The 22881-nt window shown below is 39.6% G+C and overlaps 1 protein-coding gene across 3 annotated transcripts in view; it reads left to right on the top strand.

Annotated features, from left to right (window-relative positions):
- Positions 1 to 4512: 4512 nt before the first annotated feature.
- MLLT3 (MLLT3 super elongation complex subunit) overlaps positions 4513 to 22881 on the top strand; it is a 116445-nt gene continuing 98076 nt past the window's right edge. For all 3 annotated transcript variants that reach the window (XM_029962935.1, XM_029962934.1, XM_029962933.1), the window contains exons 1-2: positions 4513 to 4539; positions 5033 to 5213. In XM_029962935.1, the coding sequence (XP_029818795.1) occupies positions 5117 to 5213 (97 nt within the window). In that variant the 5' untranslated portion in view covers positions 4513 to 4539; positions 5033 to 5116. The remainder of the gene's footprint in view (positions 4540 to 5032; positions 5214 to 22881) is intronic.

Raw genomic sequence — 22881 nt, 5'->3', positions numbered from 1 at the left:
TGGCTGGTTGACTTGTTTGGTCTTTGTCCCTTTCTGTCCTTTTCCCTTCTCCCTCCCCCTCTTCCCTTTTGGGGAGCTGTTTGGGATTTCTGGAGTTGTGGTGTATAGTATTCTCATTGTATATATCTGTCTCATATGTAAAATATATATATATTTTTGCTATAGCTTTGGCTGCTTAAGTCGTTTTTTTTTTCTCTTCCCTCTCTGGGAAGCAGGTCCTTGTTGTCGAGTTTCGGGGAATTGGCAGGAAGCCTGCTCGAAACTTGCACAACTTATCACTGATAAAAAATTCTGCTTTTCCACATGAGTTTCTCACCAAGGTAATGTTAAGCCATTCCAGCTTCTCACTTATTTTCTAATGATATTGGGAATAAGGAAGATTTTTCTTACAATTGAAAGTGTGAGGGTAGTGTACTCTTATACCTTTCTGATAACAAGCTATAGAATAACACAGGTATTTTATGACCAAGACATAGTGATCATATGCATAAACTCTTATCTTGAATAATGGTTGACTTACATAACTAATACAGTGGCCAGCACAAGAATCTGATGCAGAGTGAGGATGATCACATAATTCTTTTACACACTCTGGCTGATTTCCAGTGGGGAGATTTCCCATCAGGCTAAGATCTGAGAATACTGATTTCAGTGGAGTTACTTCCTAACAGCTCCCTTGCACATGTGATCACACTGTCCTGGCTATGGTTGTGCAAATCCCAAACAAGTTCTCTGAACTTAGTCATTACACAGGTCTAAACAGAATACAGAATTTGACTTTATTTCTTTGACTAACAGGAGTATTTCCTCTAGGGGCTCTGCCATTGTTAGGAAATAAAAACCTAAATACTTCTTGTAAGTCTTTCAACAAGACTTTTCCACTCTGAACAAATTTCCTTATACATCCCTAGAGGCCTTTAAAACAGATTTTTTTCTAACCTTTTATACTATAATATTGTGCATATCCAAGACTCCCCTTTTGCATTTATCTTTTGTCTTTATTATGTCCCACTGAGGTGACTGGTGGTGAGTTATAAACTATTTTATATTGTTTTCTAAATCATGCAGCCCTTCCTCTTGAAGATCCTTTTTGTTGGTAAGGGATTTAATATGTTACCAGCTAAAGTGCTTATTTTCTATTTGTTTTGTGATTAGAAATGGACAAGCCAGTAAAACTTCAAAATAGGCATATGCTTGGCCAAGGCTACTTGCCATTTGTTCAACCTACGTTGCTAACCAAAGAAAGCCAATCCAGAGAGAATATTCTGCCACTGGTTCCTGGTAGATGGCATTACAAAGCAACTTAGACATACTTCTTGTTGTATGTGTAAGATCAGCTGTAGGCTCATTTGAAGTTTTGGCTGTGATTCAGACCATTGTAATCAAAGTATCTGGCTTGGATCAGGAATTGGTTATGATTTTTTTATACTGATTGCATAAGGGAATTATAAGATCTCAAACCCAGAGAAATTCAGACTGATGATATTTTTAAAAGGCACTGTGGTTTCCTTTGTAGCCAGTAATATTAGCTTTTTCAGTTAGTTGTGTTTTTGAAACATTTGAAAACAGGGCCAATGTAAAAGTCAGTCAATATATTTGGGTCACAAAATTTGAACTTCAAATAGAAATTTAAAACAGCTGTGTTTGAAACACTGAAGACAATTCAGTGTGTCCAAGTAAGCTGGGAAACAGTCTCCTTTTTTTTGTGGCACAAGGCATATCTGCCTTGTGTAAAGAAATAGTACAGAAAGGCAGCAATTCCTTTCAGCTGTGTGTGGAATGACCATATATATATGTGTGTGTGTGTGTTTGTGTGTACATATGTAGCTATGAAATACAGCTCCTGTTAGGTCAGATGCAATGCTGCACTAACACATCTACAGTTACACATCTACATCTAACTCAATATACAGTTAGTTGTATACTGAGTAGAAATTTTGACTCATGTTCCATCTAAATCAGAGATCTGTGCATCACATGGCAGATGCAGGTATGTCTGAAGGTGTTTGAACGCAGGTTGCCTCCTGGGAAGCCTACAGCTGTACCAGTTATTTCAGCACACATAAAATGCACAAGCATTTTTAGCATTGCAGGAGTCGATTACATGAACCTTCAGGTAGTTAAATACTTCTAAGAACATAACCCAAATGGCTTTAATTTTCCAGCAGCTGAGTAATTATTCCATGGTAAACCTTGTTTAAGCAGCACTGGAAAGTGCTGCTTAAAGTAGAAAAAAAATTCTCTACTTGTAGAAAATTCCTTCCCCTTTATAACTCTGTATTTCTTTGGGCCAGGGTCTTTGCACTTCCAGATGCACGTAATTGCATCCATCTGCTATAATGAGATCAAAGAATGTTTATTTTAACTGCTAATACAAAATGAAGAAAATAATTGCACCAGTTTGTCACTTAACAGCTCGAGATCATTCTTTGATTTCACTCCTGTCAGCCAAAGATTATATTTGGAATTTGTGAAATTTTATCAACATTGCTTCGCAACTGACAAATATTAAACAACTTAATTTTCTTTTCCAAATTTGAGCTTGACTCAGCAGATATTTCTAAGTAATGATTACTCAACTGAGTGGTCTCCATTAAGTAGCTAAAAAGGCAGCGTAAATGAAGTTAAGTAATAGAAACATTTCCACCGTGACACCGATATGCGATATAGGAAAACATCTTGTATTGATTCAGTCCTGTTCTAAGCCAAGAGGAAAATTAATTTTGTCTAAATACATAAAAAATGAAAGTCAGTATAGAAGAATACCAGAGGATTATCCAGCTCTGTTCCTTCCAGTAGAAGCCCAAGTTAGTGAGATGATGCTCTCTTCAGATGGGTTCTGACAGCTGGAAGCCCAGTGCATTAAGCACAGTAGCGGTCCAGCCTCACTGTCCTTGCTTAAATGCATACAAACATGTCCTTACGCAAGGACAAAGTTTTAAAGTTACCAGAATCAGCTTTGATGGGTTTACGGACTCAGCAGGAGTTCCTATACTTGCTGCCTTTACCAATGAAAGATTATTAGAAGATACATGAAGTTTTAGATCTGCACATCACAATTTTAAAACCTGGATATTCATATACATGAGAGGTTAATGTTAATACATTTCAAGTCATGTTGTAACTTGTGGAATTATTACAAATTGTATTAATTCTTTCAAGTTATTAGTACTGATTTAATTGATTAGGGGTTACAACTTTTGTAAGAATAGGTGCAGCTCAGTAGTTTCGAAAGAATTACTAAATCATGCTAGAATTTCGACAATGTGCGTTTCTTATGCCCAAAGTGAAAAGAGAGAAGGTAGGAATCGTGGCCTTCTGGAGAGGTCAAATGAGGACATTATCGCGAGGGCTCCGCGCGCCATCTCTTGGTGACACCTGGAAGGCCTCGGGAGATACCTTTGGTGTATGCTCGTGCTGCTCCCCGAAGGGATCGCTGTGCTGAGCGTCCCGTCACCGCGCTATCATTGTCATCACAAACAGTGTCACAAAGATAATTACGGACCAGAATAAACGCGTTTTCAGCGTGCCAAAAGTTAACGCAGGCGATTTTTGACAATTTCGTGGCTGTTGGAAAATACTCATCTCACGGACGTCAGCACCATGATTTAGACATTCACTAAATCAATTCCAGCTCCTGAATGGCATATTCCCGTGGCATGAATCTGCACGTTATCTCGCATATTATGGAAGGGATATGGAAGTGGTTGGGGTGGTAACCGTGTTTCCAGGGACTCTCAGGACGTTACTAACAGAAGCAGCAGCTGGTGCTGCAAATAAGTGTTAAATAATCCCGTTTGTCATTTCCTGCCTGCTGCCTGCCCATCATCACCTGCCATCCCTGTGTAAGTCGGGCATTCCCTTCCTGTCCCGCTTTCTCTGTTTTTCCAGGAGGTTTCATCGGCGGCTTTTCAAAAACGTTTGTTTGGGACATACACGAAGTAGAGGCAGAGGTTTGGGGAGTCGGAAAGTCCTGCTTTCAGTGTACCCTTGGTGCAGGGAGTCCTTCCACTAGAGGCTACCCCATCCGCCGGGCCCCAAGCCCCGGCCGCAGCCGGAATTCCCGCCGGCGGAGCTGTCCCACTCCCGCCCGGCCCCAACAACCTGTTACTTTAAGCGGCGGGCGGGGGCGGGGGCGGGCCAGGCGGAGGAAGCTCGCACGCTACTTGGCTATCGCGCCGCCCTGGTACGCCCCCCGGCCATGTCCCCCGCGCGGTGTCAGGCCGGAACGCATGCGTGGCGGGCGCTTGCGTTGGCTGGCGGGGGCTGCGGAGCGAGCGCCGGGGCTGCTTGCAGCGGGCGCGGCGCGGGGAGCGTAGAGCGCGAGCGCAAGCGCGGGAAGGTATGCGGGAGAGCGCGAGCCGGAGCCAGCAGCCCACTACCGCCAGCTGCGGGTAGCACGAAGCAGAGGATGCCCGCCTCCGCCCGCCGCTCCTCTGCGCCCCCGCATCTCTCCACGTCCTCATGAATTAGGGCTGGCGGTGGGGGGGGACGGCAGCCGAGAGCCAGCGAACCGGCGCCCCAGCATTGGCTGGCTCGGTGAGTGAGCACCACGGGTCTTCCCGCCCCTCCTCCCGGCGCTGCCAGGCGCCCGCCCGGGAAGGGTTGACGTGACCGGGAATTTCTCCTCTTCGTGCCAGGAGCTTTCCCTGCCTCCCGCTACTTCCTGGCGGCGGCGCGAGCGCGCGCACGCACTTGCGAGGGAGCCGCGTCCTTGCCCGCGCACCGGGGGGAAGCCGAGCGCGGGATGCGCCGAAGGAGGACGGGGCGTCCCTGACAGTGCGCCCCCGGCTCGCCTCCGGTAGCACCGAGCAGCTTGTTTTGCCACCCTCGCCTGTGTGGGGCCGTTTTGTTTGTTTAAGCGGTGCCTTTCTGTTCTTGCCCCCCCCCTTCCCCCTTTGCCCGTGTGTTTATTGGCACGCTGAGTCCCTGTGTCCCGCATCGCCGCGGTGGGGGCCGTTCCCCCTGGTGCCCCGCCACCATCTCCGCTTCCCCGGGCGCTCACCGGGCATTCCCCGCCTCTTCCCCGCAGTGCGCCGTCCAGGTGAAGCTGGAGCTGGGACACCGAGCCCAGGTGAGGAAGAAACCCACCGTAGAGGGCTTCACGCACGACTGGATGGTGTTTGTCAGAGGTCCCGAGCACAGCAACATTCAGCACTTTGTGGAGAAAGTCATCTTTCACCTGCACGAGAGCTTCCCCAGGCCGAAAAGAGGTAGGGAGGACCGGACCGGCTTCCTGCCCCCACCGCCGGTAGCGAGCTCTCCTCCGGGACGAGTGCTCGGAGCCGGCCCAGAGCGGGCGCAGCCGATGGATCTGTGCCGATCTCCTTGGAAAACAAAAGCGGCCGTCGGTGCCGGGGCCCTTCTCCCGCCCTTACTAGGGCTGTCCGGGGTCGGGAGGGACTCCTCTCTGCCGCTTCGCGCGTTTGCTGCCGCGGGGATATCCACTCGCGATTGCCCGGGGCCGCAAAGCTCGGCCCAGCCGTACGTCTGGGTCCCGACTCCTCCTGGTCTCTGAGCTGTGGGTGGCACAGAGTTGGCTTCTGTCCCGGTGTAGGTCCTCACTGGATATTTTTGCCCACGTGTTACTTTCTTCTGGCTGGTGTTGCTTTCTCCCGGTGTACTGTATGACTGGAACAGGGATGCCTGGTACTTGTGTTTGGAGTCCCTCAGCAAGCTGCTTGTTCAGGGCTTCATCCTTTCGTGAGTACATGAAAAGGTCTCAAAAGATGTGTATGCGTGGTGCATATGTACCCACAGAAACTGGGCTGGGAGAGGTATAAGAAGCCTTTTGTTCATGTCTGATTCTGGAGCCCTTGCTGTCCTGATTATTGTAGTTGGATTAGTTGAGGTAACAGTATAAATAAAAGAAGTTAACAGGTTTATTTATCTATGCAGACAAAATGCTTAGGAGTTATCCTTCATTTGATCTGTAGTCTGTATTGGGGTCTAGTACTCCTCCAGTTCCTTAAAACAACATCATCATAAGTCCTGTCTGCTTAGAGCTAGATGGGAATAAATTGAATGTTCAGAGAGCAAAAGACAGGAAGATTCTCAGTCTTAAGATAAAAATGCTTTGTTTTTTGGCAGGGTAAAAACATGTATTTTGATTTAATGTTTTTCACTTGGAAGATACCAAGCTGTGACTTTTTTTTACATCAATTATTGTGTTTCCTCTAGAATACTTTCTTCCCTTAAACATTAGAGTGTAAGAATTACAGTACTTCAGAGGCAGAGTTTGTCCTCTGATATACAGGCTTTTAATTCCCTTTTAGTTTCATAGAGTCAGTTAATTTTTTTGATCTATTGTAAACCAGTGCAGTAGCGCACAGTTTTCAGTGAATTGTATGCAATACTGCAGTATTACTGATGAATTAAATTGCATAGATTGTCTGGTGGAGTTTTCCTTCTGCTTTCTTCTATTTGTTGTACAGAAAAACATGACTTTAGGCCAATCTAAATAGTTTGGCAGAAAAACTCCTGAGAATAGGTCTAAGTAGTCTAAATAGGTGAGATAGCATTATCAATATTCAGTGAATTGGATGATGTATTGAAGTCAGTGGTAGAAAGTACATTTAGTACTTGAAGCTCTGTCTGCATAGGGGGTGTTGGTGATCTGCTATGCTTTTATTATCCATGCTATATTTATTTACTTGCTGTCTGGCCTCCCGGAACATGAGTCTGCTGCCCAAACTTGGTTGCTAGATGTGATGTGGAGCCTGCTAATGAGAGTGTAGTTTAGGACTTTTGCAAGTGAAAGATGCATGATTTGCCACTTGAAGTGCTTTGTGTTTCCAGCTGCTGAGTTCAGTTATGCAGTCATTTAAGCCATTGTTTTGAAGTGTTTATTTTGAGGTTTTATTTGTATGCATCGTTTTTATGAGGTAGCAACTGCTGGGAAAGATGCCAGCTTATATAGCCCGGGAGGAGACTTGTACTGTGCTTGCACATGGCTTGTGCTGTAGGAGAACTAGAAGCCACTTCTATCCTTGGATGGCAGGCACGCTGTTCACTTCTAGGCTTTGCTTAGCCTCCTGAAACTACAGCAATGAGTGAAAAAATAAATGCTTAAGAAATTTCAGGCCCTGAAATCAGTGAGAAACTGATCCATGTATAAATTACCTAGAACGTTTTCTGCTATTCAGAACTGTTTGGAACTGTGGTGTTTGATGTGTGTATCTTAAATGGGAGCATTTTGTTTGTCTTTCTAATGTAGAAATACAGTTAAAATTTCTGATAGAAGTATTCTAAGGGGGTTTTTTTGTCTCTGTAAATCAGTGCTAGTAGTTTGGTTTGGTAACGTAAGTGTTGCATATTTAATAGGAATGATATGCATGTTTGTGGTGTTAGTCAAACTACTTGTTTTCCATCATTTCCTCTGAAGTTATATACTTTATTATTTTAGTACAGGATAACTTAACCACTTGGAGCTACTCAGTTGACAAACTACTTCTGAGCATGCTGAAGTTAGGTGTACAATATTAATCAAAAGAAAGTGCTAATATACTGACTAGCCATCATAAGACCTAGTTTTATGGTAAGGGTTCTTTTTATCTCTGGATTCATAATAAGAATGGCTGCTTTAATATGTATGCTTACTAGGAAAAGTCTTATTTCATTAAGTCTATCTGTAAAGCTCATGGATCAATTTGAAAATAATAAATCAACAGGCTCTCAGAGGTGTTATTAACTCATAACATATTCCTGCTGCTATATCACCTTTTATTAGGGGCATAGTAATTTCAAACACCAAGGGAGGGAAGAGAGAAAAATTATTGCCAGGTCATTTGATTGCATGTTTATGAGAATAGCTGGATAAACTGTCAGTTTGCCAGCTACAACTGTGACTTTGCTTATCTGTTCTGTTTTTGCTAGAAATTTTGGAAATACTAGAGGCTGGTGGTGAGTTTGCAAAGGTGTGTCCAAGTGTTTGTCGTGCTAATAGTTGCTGTAGAGCAATCAGGGTTCTGTACCCCAAAGGTGCATTAGTTTTAGTGTAGCAACATAGCTAGAAATGGTGGTCAGTCTTCGGAGTGCAGAGCAGGTTGGTTTGTGTGTGTAGGTAGGATGGAAGAGTGATGGTAACTAACGAGGAACAAAGTATACATAAGCTAGAGTAACCTGATAAAATAGTATTCATCTTTTAGCCTGTCTCCCCTTAAAATGCTGAGCTTGGCAGCAGTTTCATTGCTTTCTGTTTGCCTTATGGTGACCAAGTGCTTCAGTTTATCCCTGCATGGTGGAACATACAGGCATTGGCAATGACTGATTCCCCTTACTTCAAGCCATTTAATGGTCTGCCCCTGCTGTCTGATTTCCATGAGTAGTTTCATGGGGGTAATGGCTGTAAGACTGCTTGTCTTGTTAAAGAGAGTAGACTCACATCTAGACTCAGTTTGGAGTAGTATTTGCAAGACAAAAGCTCTCTAGAATCATCATGCAATCATAACTACTGCTGTTTTCAAACCTCATCTATTTGTGATATGGATATAAATCGATTAAGAGAAGATACGGAGAATTTCCAAAATTCTAGCTTTAGTTCAAAACACATGCTGCTTATCTTTCATTATTCATGTGAAGGAAATAGTGCTATGTGTAGAAGTGCAATATTCTAAAGCATGCAACAAGATGTGTCACCAGATTATAGTTACTTTTGATTTGTGGCTATCATCATGTCTAGGCTTCACGAATGAAGATTTGGAAAGGACTGTTCTCACATTTGCTACAACCGCGCTGGTGGCTAAAGAGGCCAATGTGAGATAGACAAGATCGGTTGCAAAAGGCACAGCAGAAAGACTCCTTGGATGGATTCGGCAAGACGCGATTCTTTCTGCATTGTCTTTTCTCCTCTAGAGTGATCCTGCGTGCGTTCTCAAAAGAAGCAGCAGCGTTATAGGTGGTGTGTCTCCAGGCCTCCCGATTGGAGGCCAGAGTAGACCAGTTATGATGGTCAATATGGCCAAGGCTGAGATGTTGTTTCAGGGAGTCCTTGTATCTCCTCTTCAGGGCTCCTCCCTTGCGGTAGCCGGTGGTAAGTTCATCATAAAGTAAGATCTTAGGGAGGTGGTGGTCCTTCGTCCTTGAGATGTGTCCTGCCCAGCACAGCTGTGTTCTCAGCAACATGGCCTCAATACTAGTAATTGCTGCCTGTTCTAGAACAGATGTATTGGTCACATAGTCTGACCAGTTAGTTTTGATTTGTGGCTATACTGTCTCCAAAAAAGGAACTGTTGTTTGTGTGTGATAATGTGTCTCATTACTTTTATGGATGCTAAGCAATGCAAAAGTATTTTCTTCTTTCCTAATGAATGCTGGTGCTCTGCAACAGTAGCCTGACTACTATTTCTCTTACAGTATTTCATTTGGTTAAGGAAACACATACTTTGTGTGTTGATGACTTTTAAGTACACACCAAAATCTACACTGGAACTAGTATGTTCTCGTGAGTTCTATGAGTGATTCAGTTTCTGTTAAACAGTGGCATATTTTGGGAAACTAAGTTTTTCATATTAAAGAAAAAAATGGGTGGGCAATATTACTGTGCTAATAATTAAGTCAATATGAAAATGTTGGTTTGGGCACTGGAATGTTGTAACTTAAAAAGTGGAAGATGTTACTTTCCTCTGCACAGTGAAGAATGGCAATGCTTAGTGCATCTCCTAGTTCAGGAAGTTTTACAATGGTAGGGCAACGTGGTGAAAGTGAAGCTGTTTGATATTCTACTATAGGATGGACCAAACTCTAATATTCTTCTAGAAACTTCACAGCTCCAGTATTGGTTGTTTTCATTAATATTGTCTATTAGCGCAGAATAAGACTTAGTGGACCATAACATTTTGAAATAAACTTGGCTTTTAAATACTAACTGCAAAAAAGGAAAATCTTTTTGTGCTGCATTTAAAGTCAATGAGAGTCTTAATTCTATTAATTTTAGTAAACTGAGTGGTATGAGAACAGGCATCTATAAGCAGATTCTTCCCAGATGATTTTAAGTTTTCTCTATACCAGCTAGTGCAGGCAGACCATCAAGGTCACTAAATAGGCAGTCAGTTTTCTGCTGTGTATTTTAGTAAGATATTTAGCTACATTAGTAAGAACTTAGGCCTGTTTTGTTTGTTTTTTTCTCCTCTTAAATTTGCCTGAGCTTAAGCCTGTAGTGTGATAGGCATGTGAAATTTCATTTCCCATCAGTCTAACAGATACAGGCTCGATACTGCATCTTTTGGGGCAATTCTTACTATTTTAATTGCAAAATGGTTGTGTTATTGGGCATGGATTTACTCATCAGTGGATTTCAGCTGTGGCCACATGAAACGTCTGGTATCTAGTGAAGAACTTAATTTGTTTAATAGGAAACTCTTGAGACCTAATTTTGTTACTGCTCTCTGATAAGAGACTAAATAGCTTTGAGAAGACGCACGTTTTCAAGTGCACTTTCTAATTCAGCCCCATGCAAATCACAAGGGCATTTCACAGTTTTCTTTTTTTCAGAGGAAGTGAGAAGAGTTTGAATATAGGGAAGCCATCAAGTTTCATATTTACGTGAATGACATCAATAAATAATTGGTGGCCTTGATGTTAAGATGGCACTTGTATAGGAAACCCTACTTCTAATAAATAAATACCCTTCATTAATATGTCTCTAAAAATGATCACATTCAATTTCAATGTTTAGGCTTTATTTAGAAGTATACAGTATAATAAGGACTTGGTTCCTAGATTGGGCAGTGTACATGTGTTTTATGAATATACAAATCTGATGATCCCTTTTCATGAGAATTGATTTGCTGCCTGCTAAGACTTGAATTGCATTGGACTGAAATGAAGGTAAATGCAGACTGAAGTGTGACAATGGGCTATTACACCTGCTCAAGATACACAGTGACTGTACTTTCTGTAGTACTTCACTGTAACAAGACAGGGGAATAACAAGGCTGCTATGTCCTCCAGTGTCAAAAACTTAATTTTTTAAGTTTACTTGTAGGGTTTTTTGTGTGGTTTAATTGTGCAATTTATGTGTTCAATATGTGCTTTTTTCCACTTTCCTGCATAGGATGGATGTCTAGTTTCAAATAGATTTCTTCCCTCTTCAAGCACGTTTCTGCAAGGGCACACGCTGATTTCTATCAGAACTGCCAATCAGTTCTGAGTATCTTAAGTCTTAAAAGATGAACCTTGATTATTTATTTCACATTAGATTTATTTTGAATAGCATTTAGTTGCTGAAACAGTATTTTTAGTTTTAAGAACTTCTGGTTACATTTTACTAAAGCTACAATGTTAATAACTCAATGATTGTAACTCTTCCTAACTCAATGATTGTAACTCTTCCTAACTCAATGATTGTAACTCTTCCTAACTCAATGATTGTAACTCTTCCTAACTCAATGATTGTAACTCTTCCTAACTCAATGATTGTAACTCTTCCTAACTCAATGATTGTAACTCTTCCTAACTCAATGATTGTAACTCTTCCTAACTCAATGATTGTAACTCTTCCTAACTCAATGATTGTAACTCTTCCTAACTCAATGATTGTAACTCTTCCAGAATTTTGGGCAGTAGAGAATGTAATTTCAGGGCCGTTGGGCCCAAGATTTTTGGATAGCTGTAGACTAATACTCGCTTTAAGTACAGAAACCCAGACTATTGTGTGTAAGATCAACTCTCACTTTTTGTAGTAAGATGAGGGGGGAGATACCTCAATGGTGAAATTGGTAGACAGTTAAATATTTTAGCATTTACTTGAGAAAAAGAAAACAACTAGGTTGTTTAGTGTATATTGTTGTGACTCTATTTACTTATGTGCAGTTTTTATCCTTAGAAAAATAGATGTAAGAATGTTTAAACCATGTATTTAATATTACAGGTTAGGCAATGTAGAAGTCAGGTTTCAGAAAGTGTGCTGAACAGCACCCGGGGAGATGTAGTTCCCAAGTACTCCCATACACATGGGCAGTGAGATACCCCATGGTGATTGGTCAAGGGAGACACGTGTTACTTTGAACCTTGTATATAGGGTGTTGTTTGATTTGAATAAAGTGGATTTGGCTGTGAACCCCCAAAAAGCTAGTTGAGTCCTTGTAATTTATTTATGTGTTATAGTAATACACCGCAAGGCAATATGAACTGCGGGTATAATTATGTCTGTTAAGATTCAGTAAGCTGTAAAATCTTGGATATTTTTGGGTTTTTGTTTTTTTTTTTTTTTTTTTTTTTTTTGTGGTGTTCTTGTAACAATGTTATGCAGTATTGTTACGGTTATTTTTTGATGTGTTGTTTGGGGTTTTTTGTGTTGCGGGTTTATTTTTTTCTTTTACATTCAGGTTATGGAGAGAAATATTGAAGGGGATTATTATGTCCTTTGTTAGAATCTGTAAAAGAGGCTGACAACTTGATAGTTGCAACCTCTAAAGCCTGTTGATAATACTGGGGAAAAACCAGATTAATTTATAAAGATTTGATCCAGAATTAAGTCTATAGGCTGCTGCAGTTTGACTACATTAATTTATGTGAGACTCTTGTGATGAACACCTGCAATTTTAAACCAGCAGAATTCAGTTCATATGCTATCATCCTCTTTCTTCCCTTCCTGGTAGTGATTGATAGACATATATGAAGACATAGGAACAGTTAAATTCTAGCACTTGTATATATTTGCATGGAAATTATGATTTCTCATCTTGTTATAAAACACTTAGCTTGTAATTCAAGATGTTGTTTCTTTTTGTATCATTGTTGACTTTTTGATATGTCTTCTAGTATATAAAGCACTGGAAGAACAGATTGGTATTTAAAATATTTGTATGTTTACTTAAATATCTGTGTGGGAATGAATTTTAAAATTAAAATTTATGCATGTCATCCGAGAGTTTCTTATCAGTATCCTTGGCTTAATTCTCTCCCTTGCTTGCCAGATATGGGCTGTATCACACTGCCAGTCCTGTGCTGAGCTCGTGCACTGGCTCTGGCTCTCTTGAGGAGTATGGGTTTGTTTCTTTGAGCTTCCCAGAAGAGCCCCGTGGTGCTGTTGAGTTTCATTTTAAAATTTGTGCACACTGTGGTGGCAGAGGTCTCGATAGCTGTAACTGCATCTAAAAGATGGATCAAATCTAGTTTCTTTTAGATGAGGTTTGGACATATTCTGAGCAACTGATGCTTGTGCAGTATCTAGACTTCAGTAACTTGTCCATAATTCTATGTAAAAATGAATACACCTATACAGAGTAGGCTGTGTGTATTTTTTGTAGGGCATCTTGATCACAGGGGTAAATACCAGGATAGGTATTTCTGTTTTCAGGTGGTTACGATGGCAAACATTGTATTGCAAACTGCATTATTATACATAACAAAACAAAAAACCAGAACTCAATGAGCAGTGTGAGGTGGATTGATTTTGTTGATGGCTGTTAGAATACTGAGTGATTTGCAGTAAGTCTGACTACTTGTGCTTGCTGTTCTAATGCTTGCACAGAAAAACTCCACCCAATTCCATGACACTAACTGTTTTGCTTGTTCTAGATAGAAGTAATGTAACCATAACTTATATCTTGAAATGAGTTGATGGGCAAGGTGTAGACTTGTAGGGGAAGTTGAGAACTTTCTTTGTATACTTAGAGGGAGACAATACTTTACCTTTCATTTGCTAACTTTAAAGGAATAATGTGGGGACTCTGAAAACAGAACTACCTTATATTGTGGGCTGGAGGCAGCCTGGGTGTTTTCCATTGTGTGTGGGAAAGATGGCAGGTGTATGATGTTACTCAGAGCAACCTTTCTGGTAATGGAGGGTGGAATTTTTCCTTATGAATTTTGATTGACTGGTATGAAATGGATAAATGGCATTTTAGTTCCTCTTGTTATCCAGTGCCAGGCTCTCTAATGTGTAATAACAGAAAAACTATTTTCACATTTCGTCTTACGTAATGAAAATCCCAAGTGAATATTTTATTGAAGAATTTACACAGTTTTTGTCATCACAACACTAGCATCATGCTTTCCTGAAAAGCAGGAAAGAGGTGGATTAAACTTGATATCTTGTGTGCTCTCTGAACATGGAGATACACAGATCTGGTGTAATATTCAAGGGCAGATATTGTTAACTAGGATACTGCCAGATGATTTCTTTTTTGGTGGCTTTATTTTTTTGTTTCTTTTGTTGATTTGGTGGAGTGGTTTTTTTGTTTGGTTTGGTTTTTTGCGTATTTTTTTGCCCAACCTTGGGACACACTGTATTTCTGGACATGCTTTGTGTCTTAAAGTGACTTAATATGACTGCAAGGAAAGACAAAACTGTGTGAAAGAGTAAAGTATATTGAAATGTGCATAATCGTAGTAGTGAGACAGAAATCAGTTTCCAGTCTGTTTCTGTGAAAAGATGTTAATGAAAATTACTTTTAAATAGTTCTAACAAATTATTTCTTTATATCCCTAAACACATAAAGTTGAGAAGCTTTCACTTTTATGAGAACAGCATGCTCTTGCAATAGTTTTTTAACCTGATGTTGTGTTTTGCCTCTGTGAGAAGGTAGACTTCTGCTTGGGGAAAGAAGTGGACACTTGTGAGCACAGATTTATTATTCTTAGCCAGACCCAATGCCCAGCCCTTTGCAGCCAGTATCCAGTTGCTGCCTTTCATTGGAGGACTGCTTGGTAACTGGAGGTGCTGCTTAGGATCCAGGTCCTGTCATGGTGTGCGCTTCCTTGTCACGATCTGCGTCTCCCAGGGCTCTCTGGTTTTGTTTTGCTGACCACTGGCTCAGCAAGCACTGCATTCCAGAGCTTTGCTCCAGTGCAGTGGAGGCAGCATGGAAGAGAGCATGCAGTGACCCAATGGGCAGGCTGACAAGGAAACAGAGATGTATATCTACTGCCAATGCATGAGATTTGCGTTGGAGTTTATAAGAAAGGGGGAGGAAGTTGTGGAAGGGTTTTGGTGTGTTTGAAGACTGAATGCAGAAAATATTTAGGTAAATTATTCCCTATGTTTAGTAGCTGACTAGAGGATGGAAGTACAGTTATACTAGTTTTGGGCAAGGTCAGTTAAATGTACCAAAAAAACCCCCAAGAGGTAAACTTTAGACATCTAAAAACTAATGAGCAAGGCATTGGCATGAGCAATGGCAAGAAATAAAGAGATCCTGATATGAGTAAGATGTAGAAAGCATAGGGATGTTTTGGGGGGGAGGGAACTCAGAAGGTTTTATTTATCCTTTTGTTTAAAATACAATCTCTGTAGAAATGTCTGTTTGCTATACTGAAGTCAGAAAATACTGTGCTTGTAAATTCCTTTGTAATAGGTTTCTGCTCTGTTTTGACGCTGCTACTACGAAAGCTTTGCCTCTTAGAACTACAAAGGTCTGCTCCTATCTGAGATAAAATTCCTGCACTGTTATGTCTTTAAAGCTTTTTGACACTCAAGTTGTTGTATCTTTGTCTAGCTGTCACTAATTTGTCTGAAGTGTTTTTAACTAAGTGTTGGCTTTTGTGAGTCTTGTAAATGCTTCCATTTTTATATAACAAATATTCTAGAGTAGAAAGTCCAACTTAAATTTGGTGAGGATTTTTTTTTTTTACCACTTTCAGCGGAGCCAGTTTTTAGCCCATTTCTGCAGAATATTGCTGTGATGTCTTCTCAGCAAGAAGTATTTTACCCGTAATTTATAGTCTACTCAGTAATTCATTACAGTTAGGTTAATTGAAGTAGCAGTATAGCAATACAACTGCATATCTTTGTTATTTGAAGGATATACTTGAGGTAGACTTCTTAGACTTTTTGAGATTGGTCTTAGTGAACACATAAATTTATTCTCTATCTTGTGTTCATAGACTCTTCTATCTTCACTGTGTAAGTGTAAGTATGGGGAGGTAAGAGCCCTTCAACGAGTCTCTGTAATTACATGATCTCCTTTCTTTTAAGGATATTGGCTTTTATTATTCTTTAGTGGTATTCTCTCTATAATTCTTCCCTAGATATCATTGTTTTGGTGGGGTTTTTTGTTGTTGTTTTTTGGTTTTTTTAATAAAAGAAATTACTTACAACTAACTTAAAAATGCTATGAGCTATTTGTGTGTAAATTATTGTGAAGCAGCTCCATCCAAGTTCTTTGAGTGCCTTTGGCAATCTTGTGCAAATACACCAAGATCAGTCCTTGAACCTAAATCAAATAAGGTAGCCAGCATCAGTGAAACGCTTCAGTTTGCTTCTGCAGGCACTGCTGTCCTATCCTAGCAGTGCTCTTTTTAGTGAGTATTGCCTGGAAACTAAATAGAAACAAGTTGATTTCTATGAAGCAGATCTACATTAGGTTACTTCCTTGAATTTGTGGTATAAGAGAGGCAGAGTTAAACAACGACTTCAGATCTTGTAGATTTTGAAACAAAAGTTTAGTTGTACTAGACTACTGCTCTTAGGTTGAAGGGATATTTCCTTACATTTTTGTCTTAATGCCTGAACTGAAATTTTATAGTAGTTGAAATACAAATAAATTACTTCTAGATTGACATTTTAAACATGTAGTCAAAAACGGCTATTGTGTTTCAGGTGGATTATTTAATTTTTTTTTTAATTTGTGTTTGAGTAGTTTAGATCTAGACAATGTGTGTCTAGACAACAGAAAATTTTACATTTTGATTTTAGTTTGGTTTTCCTTTGTAGTTTGTCCCTACGTCTAGATAATAGTATTTTCTTGATTAAAATCTTTTATTAACCTTTGGTTTATAAAATCAGGTTAGTGATGCATTTTGTATGTATATATTAAGTTATATAGGTAGTCCATAATCTGTAAATATGTTTACATATCTTGAAGTTTTAGAGGAATAACAGCTTTTTAAAAAAATTTTAACAGTAAATGATTTTGAAATCTAATGCAGTCATTAGATCAGTTTGTTTACCTTTAGTAACTTCAATCACTTAATCTAAACACAGAAAATTTTTGGAACATTCTTTTGCTGAATAGTTTTAGTCTCATAAAGAAAATGCATCTGTGTCTTTGTGTGAAAAACACTGAAGTAAATTAATGGTGGTTAAGACTGGCATGCAATCAGGCACTGAAGATAGGGCTGCTTCTTCTTGCTCTCCCTAGGGGGTTGTTTTCTTGCATACATTTTATGCAGCCTGTACATTAATATCATATAACTGATCTCTGAACCACTTCTCTAATAGTTTTCACAAAACCAGTGTGGGGACCCGATGATTTAACTGCAGATTAGGGATACACAAAGTAAAAACTGCCTCCAGCAATGACTAGGTATGGGATTGAAAAGGTTTTTGCCATTTTTCCTTCCAAAAGTTAAGAAGAGTGGACTTCATAAAAATGATGCAAAATTCTGAATGATTACAAGAAGCATGTGGGTTTGTTTTTTTTTTGTTTTTTTTTTTTTTCAAAAATACCACCAAAGAATAGGAGGAGAGGGCAAATCAGGAAAGGATATGATTTAAAGGTTGCTCTTTGTTTTTTGATACTTTATTGACTGAAACACTTCCTTGCTAGGGATCACCAGGTTGGTGCCTATTCTTAAGAGGATGGATTTAGCACAAAATTATGTCACTTTCATTTTTTGGTTTTTTTTTAGGATGTCGCTAATTTTATGGAACACCTCTGAAGCCTGTGAATTCATTCTGTGAGGGGAAAAAAAGGGTGACATGGGGCATGTGCCTCATTTATACATATTGTAAATCTAGAATAGAGAGTCCATAATTCTACTTTTAATATATGTGTATTTACATTTGTATGTCTGTGCACAATAGGGATTAATGGCAAAACCTTTTTAGACTTCCCCCTAAACACAGCAGACACTTAAAATAGCAAGGAGTTTAAAGGTATTTTGGATTTTTTTTATGTGTCTACACCAATGTGAATTGTATTACTCTAATAGTGTTTTCTTTGGTCAACGTGGAAGTTTCTCCCATACAAAGAAATATAGTAATCAGTCTTCAATTTGTTCAGTTTAATCTCTTCTAAATTCCAGGTTGCTGAAGAGATAAAAATATTGCTGCAGGTAGACAGGAGGACAACACTATAACAACCCCTTCATATTTCTCAGAGATATTTCATGGTTATGAGAAACCATATTGGTACAGCAAGAACCAGCTTTTCCTGCTTAAATGTGGGGAGGACCCTTTTCATAACATAAATAATATTATGAAGATAAAATACTTCTGTATAAATCTTCAGGTTCCTGTGATAGTTGCCTTTCAATGTATTTGTAATTTGGTATTGGCAATATCAGTACCTTAAAGGGAAAGTTCATGTCTTTGCTTCCCCTGCAGGCTTCAGCAGTTTCAGCATTTCAAAGTTATGATTATTTCTCACTCCTTTCTTTGCCATCCACACAAGAAGGGGTGAGAGCTGAATGCTCAAGCAGGAAAATGTGCTTCCCAACTTGCAGAAAGTGCTGGGCAATAAGGTGCAGTATGCCTTATGCCCCATTTTCTTAAGATGTCTGTATCTCTGCCTTCTGTGAGGCAGTGTTGATTTAAACTGTTGCTGTATCTTATCTGTGTTTGTTCTAAGTCACTTTCAGACATAATCATCCCAGTGCTAAGATTTTTGTGTGCTCATGTTTGAACATGTGGAATTAAAATGCTTTATTTTCCTTCCATGTGTTCTGGAAATTAGATTTTTTAGCATTGCTCTAAGATGGCTTTGAAGGCCTACAGGCAAGCCGAAATATCAAAGGGCTACAGGAATTCAGCCATAATTGTTTTATGGCTTGCCAGAAATCAACCCTATTTGTATAGGTAGCATAGAGAATAGCTGTGAATTGACAATTTGATGCTATTTATATCCACCATAAAAATAATAACGAAAAGTTAAAGGGGTATTTTGGAAGCAGGAACTAAACTGTAAATGCTAATTGCTTCTCCATTTTCTCATAGGAACAAAAAGGAAACAGAGTTTAGAAAGCTTTTTGTTGAATCAAGGTTAAAAAGGACCTTGTCTACTTTAAGGATATTTAGTACTGTACTTTCACTGTGAAATTGCACATTTGTTTTTTACTTTAGTACAAGATCACACCATCTAAAATAAACTTAGATTAAAGTGAACTTAACTACTAATAAGTGAGAAGGAAACTTCATGCAGTATGAATAGGCAGCAGTATGAGTAAGTAGTCCAAGTGATCTCTCTTCTGGACAATTGGGAATAGTTCATTTCTCTTTTGTGAGTATAAGCTTGTGCCCTTGTTGTTTTCTGGAAGACTTTTTTCAAATTATTTGTCCAGGTACCATTTGTGACTGAAAAGTTGTGTGCAGATCAGAAACTGTAGTTTGATACTTTCTTGGTTGCTTGGGAAAGCAATCTTGGAAATGTGATGGTAATTTTATTTGAAAACCAGGGTTTAGGAAGCACTGGATCCCCACAAGGGAGTTTTTAGGTCTTCTGTGTTGATAAGCATCCAGTGACAGTAACTTATTTGCATTTGTCTTGCTTTTCACTTGGCTATACAGAGCGCTCTGAACATCAAAATATGTGGGGTTATCCCAGAGCCCACTGTAGGGCAGTGATGTAGGGAAGAATGTTCTCTGAGATACCATTCAGTGGCTTGGGGTAACAGCAAGTGCTGGAAGATCATAATTTCTTAGGAAAAAAAAGTGATGTGGCTTGGTGTTGGCACAAATACCAGGTAGGAGAACCTGTTGCTGTGTCTCCGTACAAGTCTAAAGAGATGTTGAACTCCAGTTCACTTGGAAAAGTAACAAAATGAGGATTCCAGTACTTTACAACTGCAGGAGCATTGAGGCTTTAGTGTTGCTTCAAGTGATGACTGTTGAGGTGGTTAGTGTTTAGCTGGCAGTAGTCTATATTCTGTAAATACAGCAGAGCAGAACAATGAGTGACCCAGTACACCACACTGAGCAGAGCAGAGGCTACCAATTCTGTTCCAGCAGTCATCCAGGTAGGCTGGCTGACATTCAATGAAACTTCTGTTTGCTGTTGGACTCACTTGATATATGAGCAAGGTTTGGCACCTTAATACTGACCTGCCCTATCAAATCTCACAGTATTCCTCTTAAGTCTTACTCTGAAAAGGAAAGAGATTTTTTTATCTCAAGAATTAATGCCATTTGTCCTGCGACCAGTGGCATTCCTCTCATAAAAAATACTGGTTTCTTTATTAACATCTCAGCTGTCTTTGTCTCCTGGTATCTGGAGATAAATGGACATTTTAATACGCTGTGGGATTTGTCTTAAGTTCATTACTTCTAGATCTTTTGATTTAAGGCTGTTTGCTCTTGATGGCTTTTAGGTTGTCTGGTTATACCCTTAGTTGATTTCCGATTTTCACATTCATCTGTAAAAGATGAAAGAAACACCTAAATATTTATATGTTAGCTTGTCATATGGACTGTGGGTTTGTTCAGTAACTTACTTTGAACATTTAACACTTGCTAAATGTTGCTTTGAAGACGTAGCTACTTCTCAGTTTATGATATTTGAATGTTGCCTCCTGACTTAAATTGTCTTGCTAACATCTGTAATTTGGGTTGACTGGTAAATATCATTCCCCCTTATAAAGCAGCGTCTGAGTTTCAATTCCTGGGCTTCTCAGAGAGCTAAGAACATCCTTGCTGGGATGGGATTGTTTCAAAGTACCTGGTGAGGATTTGGATTATGTGAACTTTGTATGGTATTGAATACGTATTGCATTTCCTTTTTAAAAACTTTGCCAGAAATCAAAACCATACGGTTGATCCAAGATGAAGGACAAATACCTTGTGACTTCTATGCATTGAGGTGTGAGCAATTGTACGACTTAATATAGAGCTTGAATTATAATGTGATTGCTGTTCAAACGGTGTCATTAGAGCATTTAGCACTTCATCTAAATTGGCTGCAATTTAACCGTGCAGTTGATAGTTTGAGCATTGTGCAGCTTAAGTTTTTTCTCTTGTCATTTACATTCTAAATTGATAAAATGTCATTCAGCTGGGGAGCAGTGGCAGGGTGGAGATTTTGAATGTATTTCAAGCAGGTTTTAATCTTGTGGCTTGCTAAAGTCAACTGGCATGTGAAGGGGGACTCTCCAGCCATCTGCTGTGATAGCATGCCTATAGTGATTGGACTTCCAAGAAGTTCCTACTAATAAAGATGTTTGATATCTCATTTGGGTTGTGTTGTGAAACAGATTTTAATTAAAAGGTGGTGTAGTTTGTTGTGATTTGTTGGCATCTCTGACCTGTGAGCAAGTCCTCTGGAGAAAAGGAAGTGCATTTTCTGCTTATCTTCTATTGTATGTGCTTGTTTGGTCTTATTTGGTTGCAGTTTTCCCCTTGGTTGTCTTTGTACAAAGGAATTGTACACAGTGTGTGGTAGGTGAAGAGCCTTTGTGAGCTTTTTATTCTGTACTGTCCCCATTCTCAGCTTCTAAACCAGCAATGATTATCTTGGTCTCTGTGCACTAGTTGAGGCACCCAGAGGAGTTTATTTTCCATTTGCTAATATGTGTATCCTGCACTTGTGCACGCAGTATAGTTCTTGGGGTAGAATTTGAAGTGCATTGATTCTTACTGTGAGTGTTAAGAGTGCCTGAGAGGCTTTAAAAGTTAATGGATCCTTACATGAGGTCTTGTTTATACCGCTTCTTTGAACTTTCTGCTGCTATGTCATTATTTCCTGTGTAAAGTTTATAGCAAAAAAAAAAAGAAAGGACATGATCCTTTTTAAATATCTATAAAATAAGATCTTTAGCTGCAGAAAGTAGATTTGGAACTTGTGAGCTCATCTACCAAGCTGAATTGCCATATGACTAATCTTAGTGTGCCTTAGTTAAGGCTGAAAGTAAGCTCATCTGGAGTTGGTCAACACCTCACTTAAATACTTTGTTCTCATCTTCTTCTTTCTCATGGGTTGCTATCCCAGTTCCTAGACAATTAGTTTTATTCTTGGAGCTCTGGTGAATACAATTAGGTTTGAGTGTGTGTGTACCTTGATAGATGTGGGTGCAGCCTGCTGTCAAATGGGGTTGCTCATCTCTTCCAGTGGAAGCTTAGTCACATGAGATACTGTGTTTAAAAAAAAATTCCCATCCTTAAATTCCTTGAATGTGTAAGTATTGTTTTGATATTGCTGCTGATGTGTTGTGGTCTTGGCTCTGACACTTGTGCCTTTGTATGAGAAGCTTTAACTCACTGAATAAACTGTTCTTATTAGTGACTTTCACTTATTTGTAAGAGCTGCAGACTTTGCAGCATGTTTGGAAGGTACAGGGGACTGCAGGAGTATTAATTTTTAAGATCCAAAGGAAGTTGCAGGGCTTAGGGGAAAGTTTCCATTGTAGCTGACAAATGGTTGCCTGCCAACTAGGAACCATATAGATGTGTACTAAGAAAAACACAATAAGTGCTCTTCTTTACACTTAAAAAGTAAGAAATGTAATATTTTAAAAAGTTTTTCTCTTCAGTTTTTCCAACAAAACATCTTGTTTTTCTTGAAATGGCCTGTGATACTCTGTTTACTCAGTGGATAAGGAAGGTCAGTAAAGGGAGCTTTCTTGTATTTTTAGTTTTTAGAGTTCTGAAGAGCAGTGAATTCCCTCTTTGTTTGAATGCTTACAGGCTTTCCAGTATGCAAGGTATGTGGTAGTATTCCAGGAAACTTTACTGCCCAACTTAGCAAGGTTTTTAAAAACTTGTCTAGATTTGTCAGGCCAAAGCTGGAACTTACTCCTTCTTGTATCTGTGGTTTCCATGCAGCTCTGTTTTTGCTTCTTATGTTCAGTGTACATCCTTGAATTTACTTTTCGTGTGTGTGTTTTTAATGTGTATTTGTGCATTTAAACTGCCTAATTGGTTTCTTGACTGGTCATCTTCATCATCATCATGGCCAGTCTTCGTGAACAAAGATTTGGGAAAGGTCTTTACCCACATTTGTTACAAGC

This window comes from Manacus vitellinus, unplaced genomic scaffold (genome assembly GCF_001715985.3).
Source record: "Manacus vitellinus isolate BGI_N305 unplaced genomic scaffold, ASM171598v3 scaffold_50_pilon, whole genome shotgun sequence".
Taxonomy (NCBI): Eukaryota; Metazoa; Chordata; class Aves; order Passeriformes; family Pipridae; genus Manacus; species Manacus vitellinus.
The sequence above is the reverse complement of the archived record's forward strand: the minus strand, read 5'-3'. Positions and strand labels throughout refer to the sequence as shown.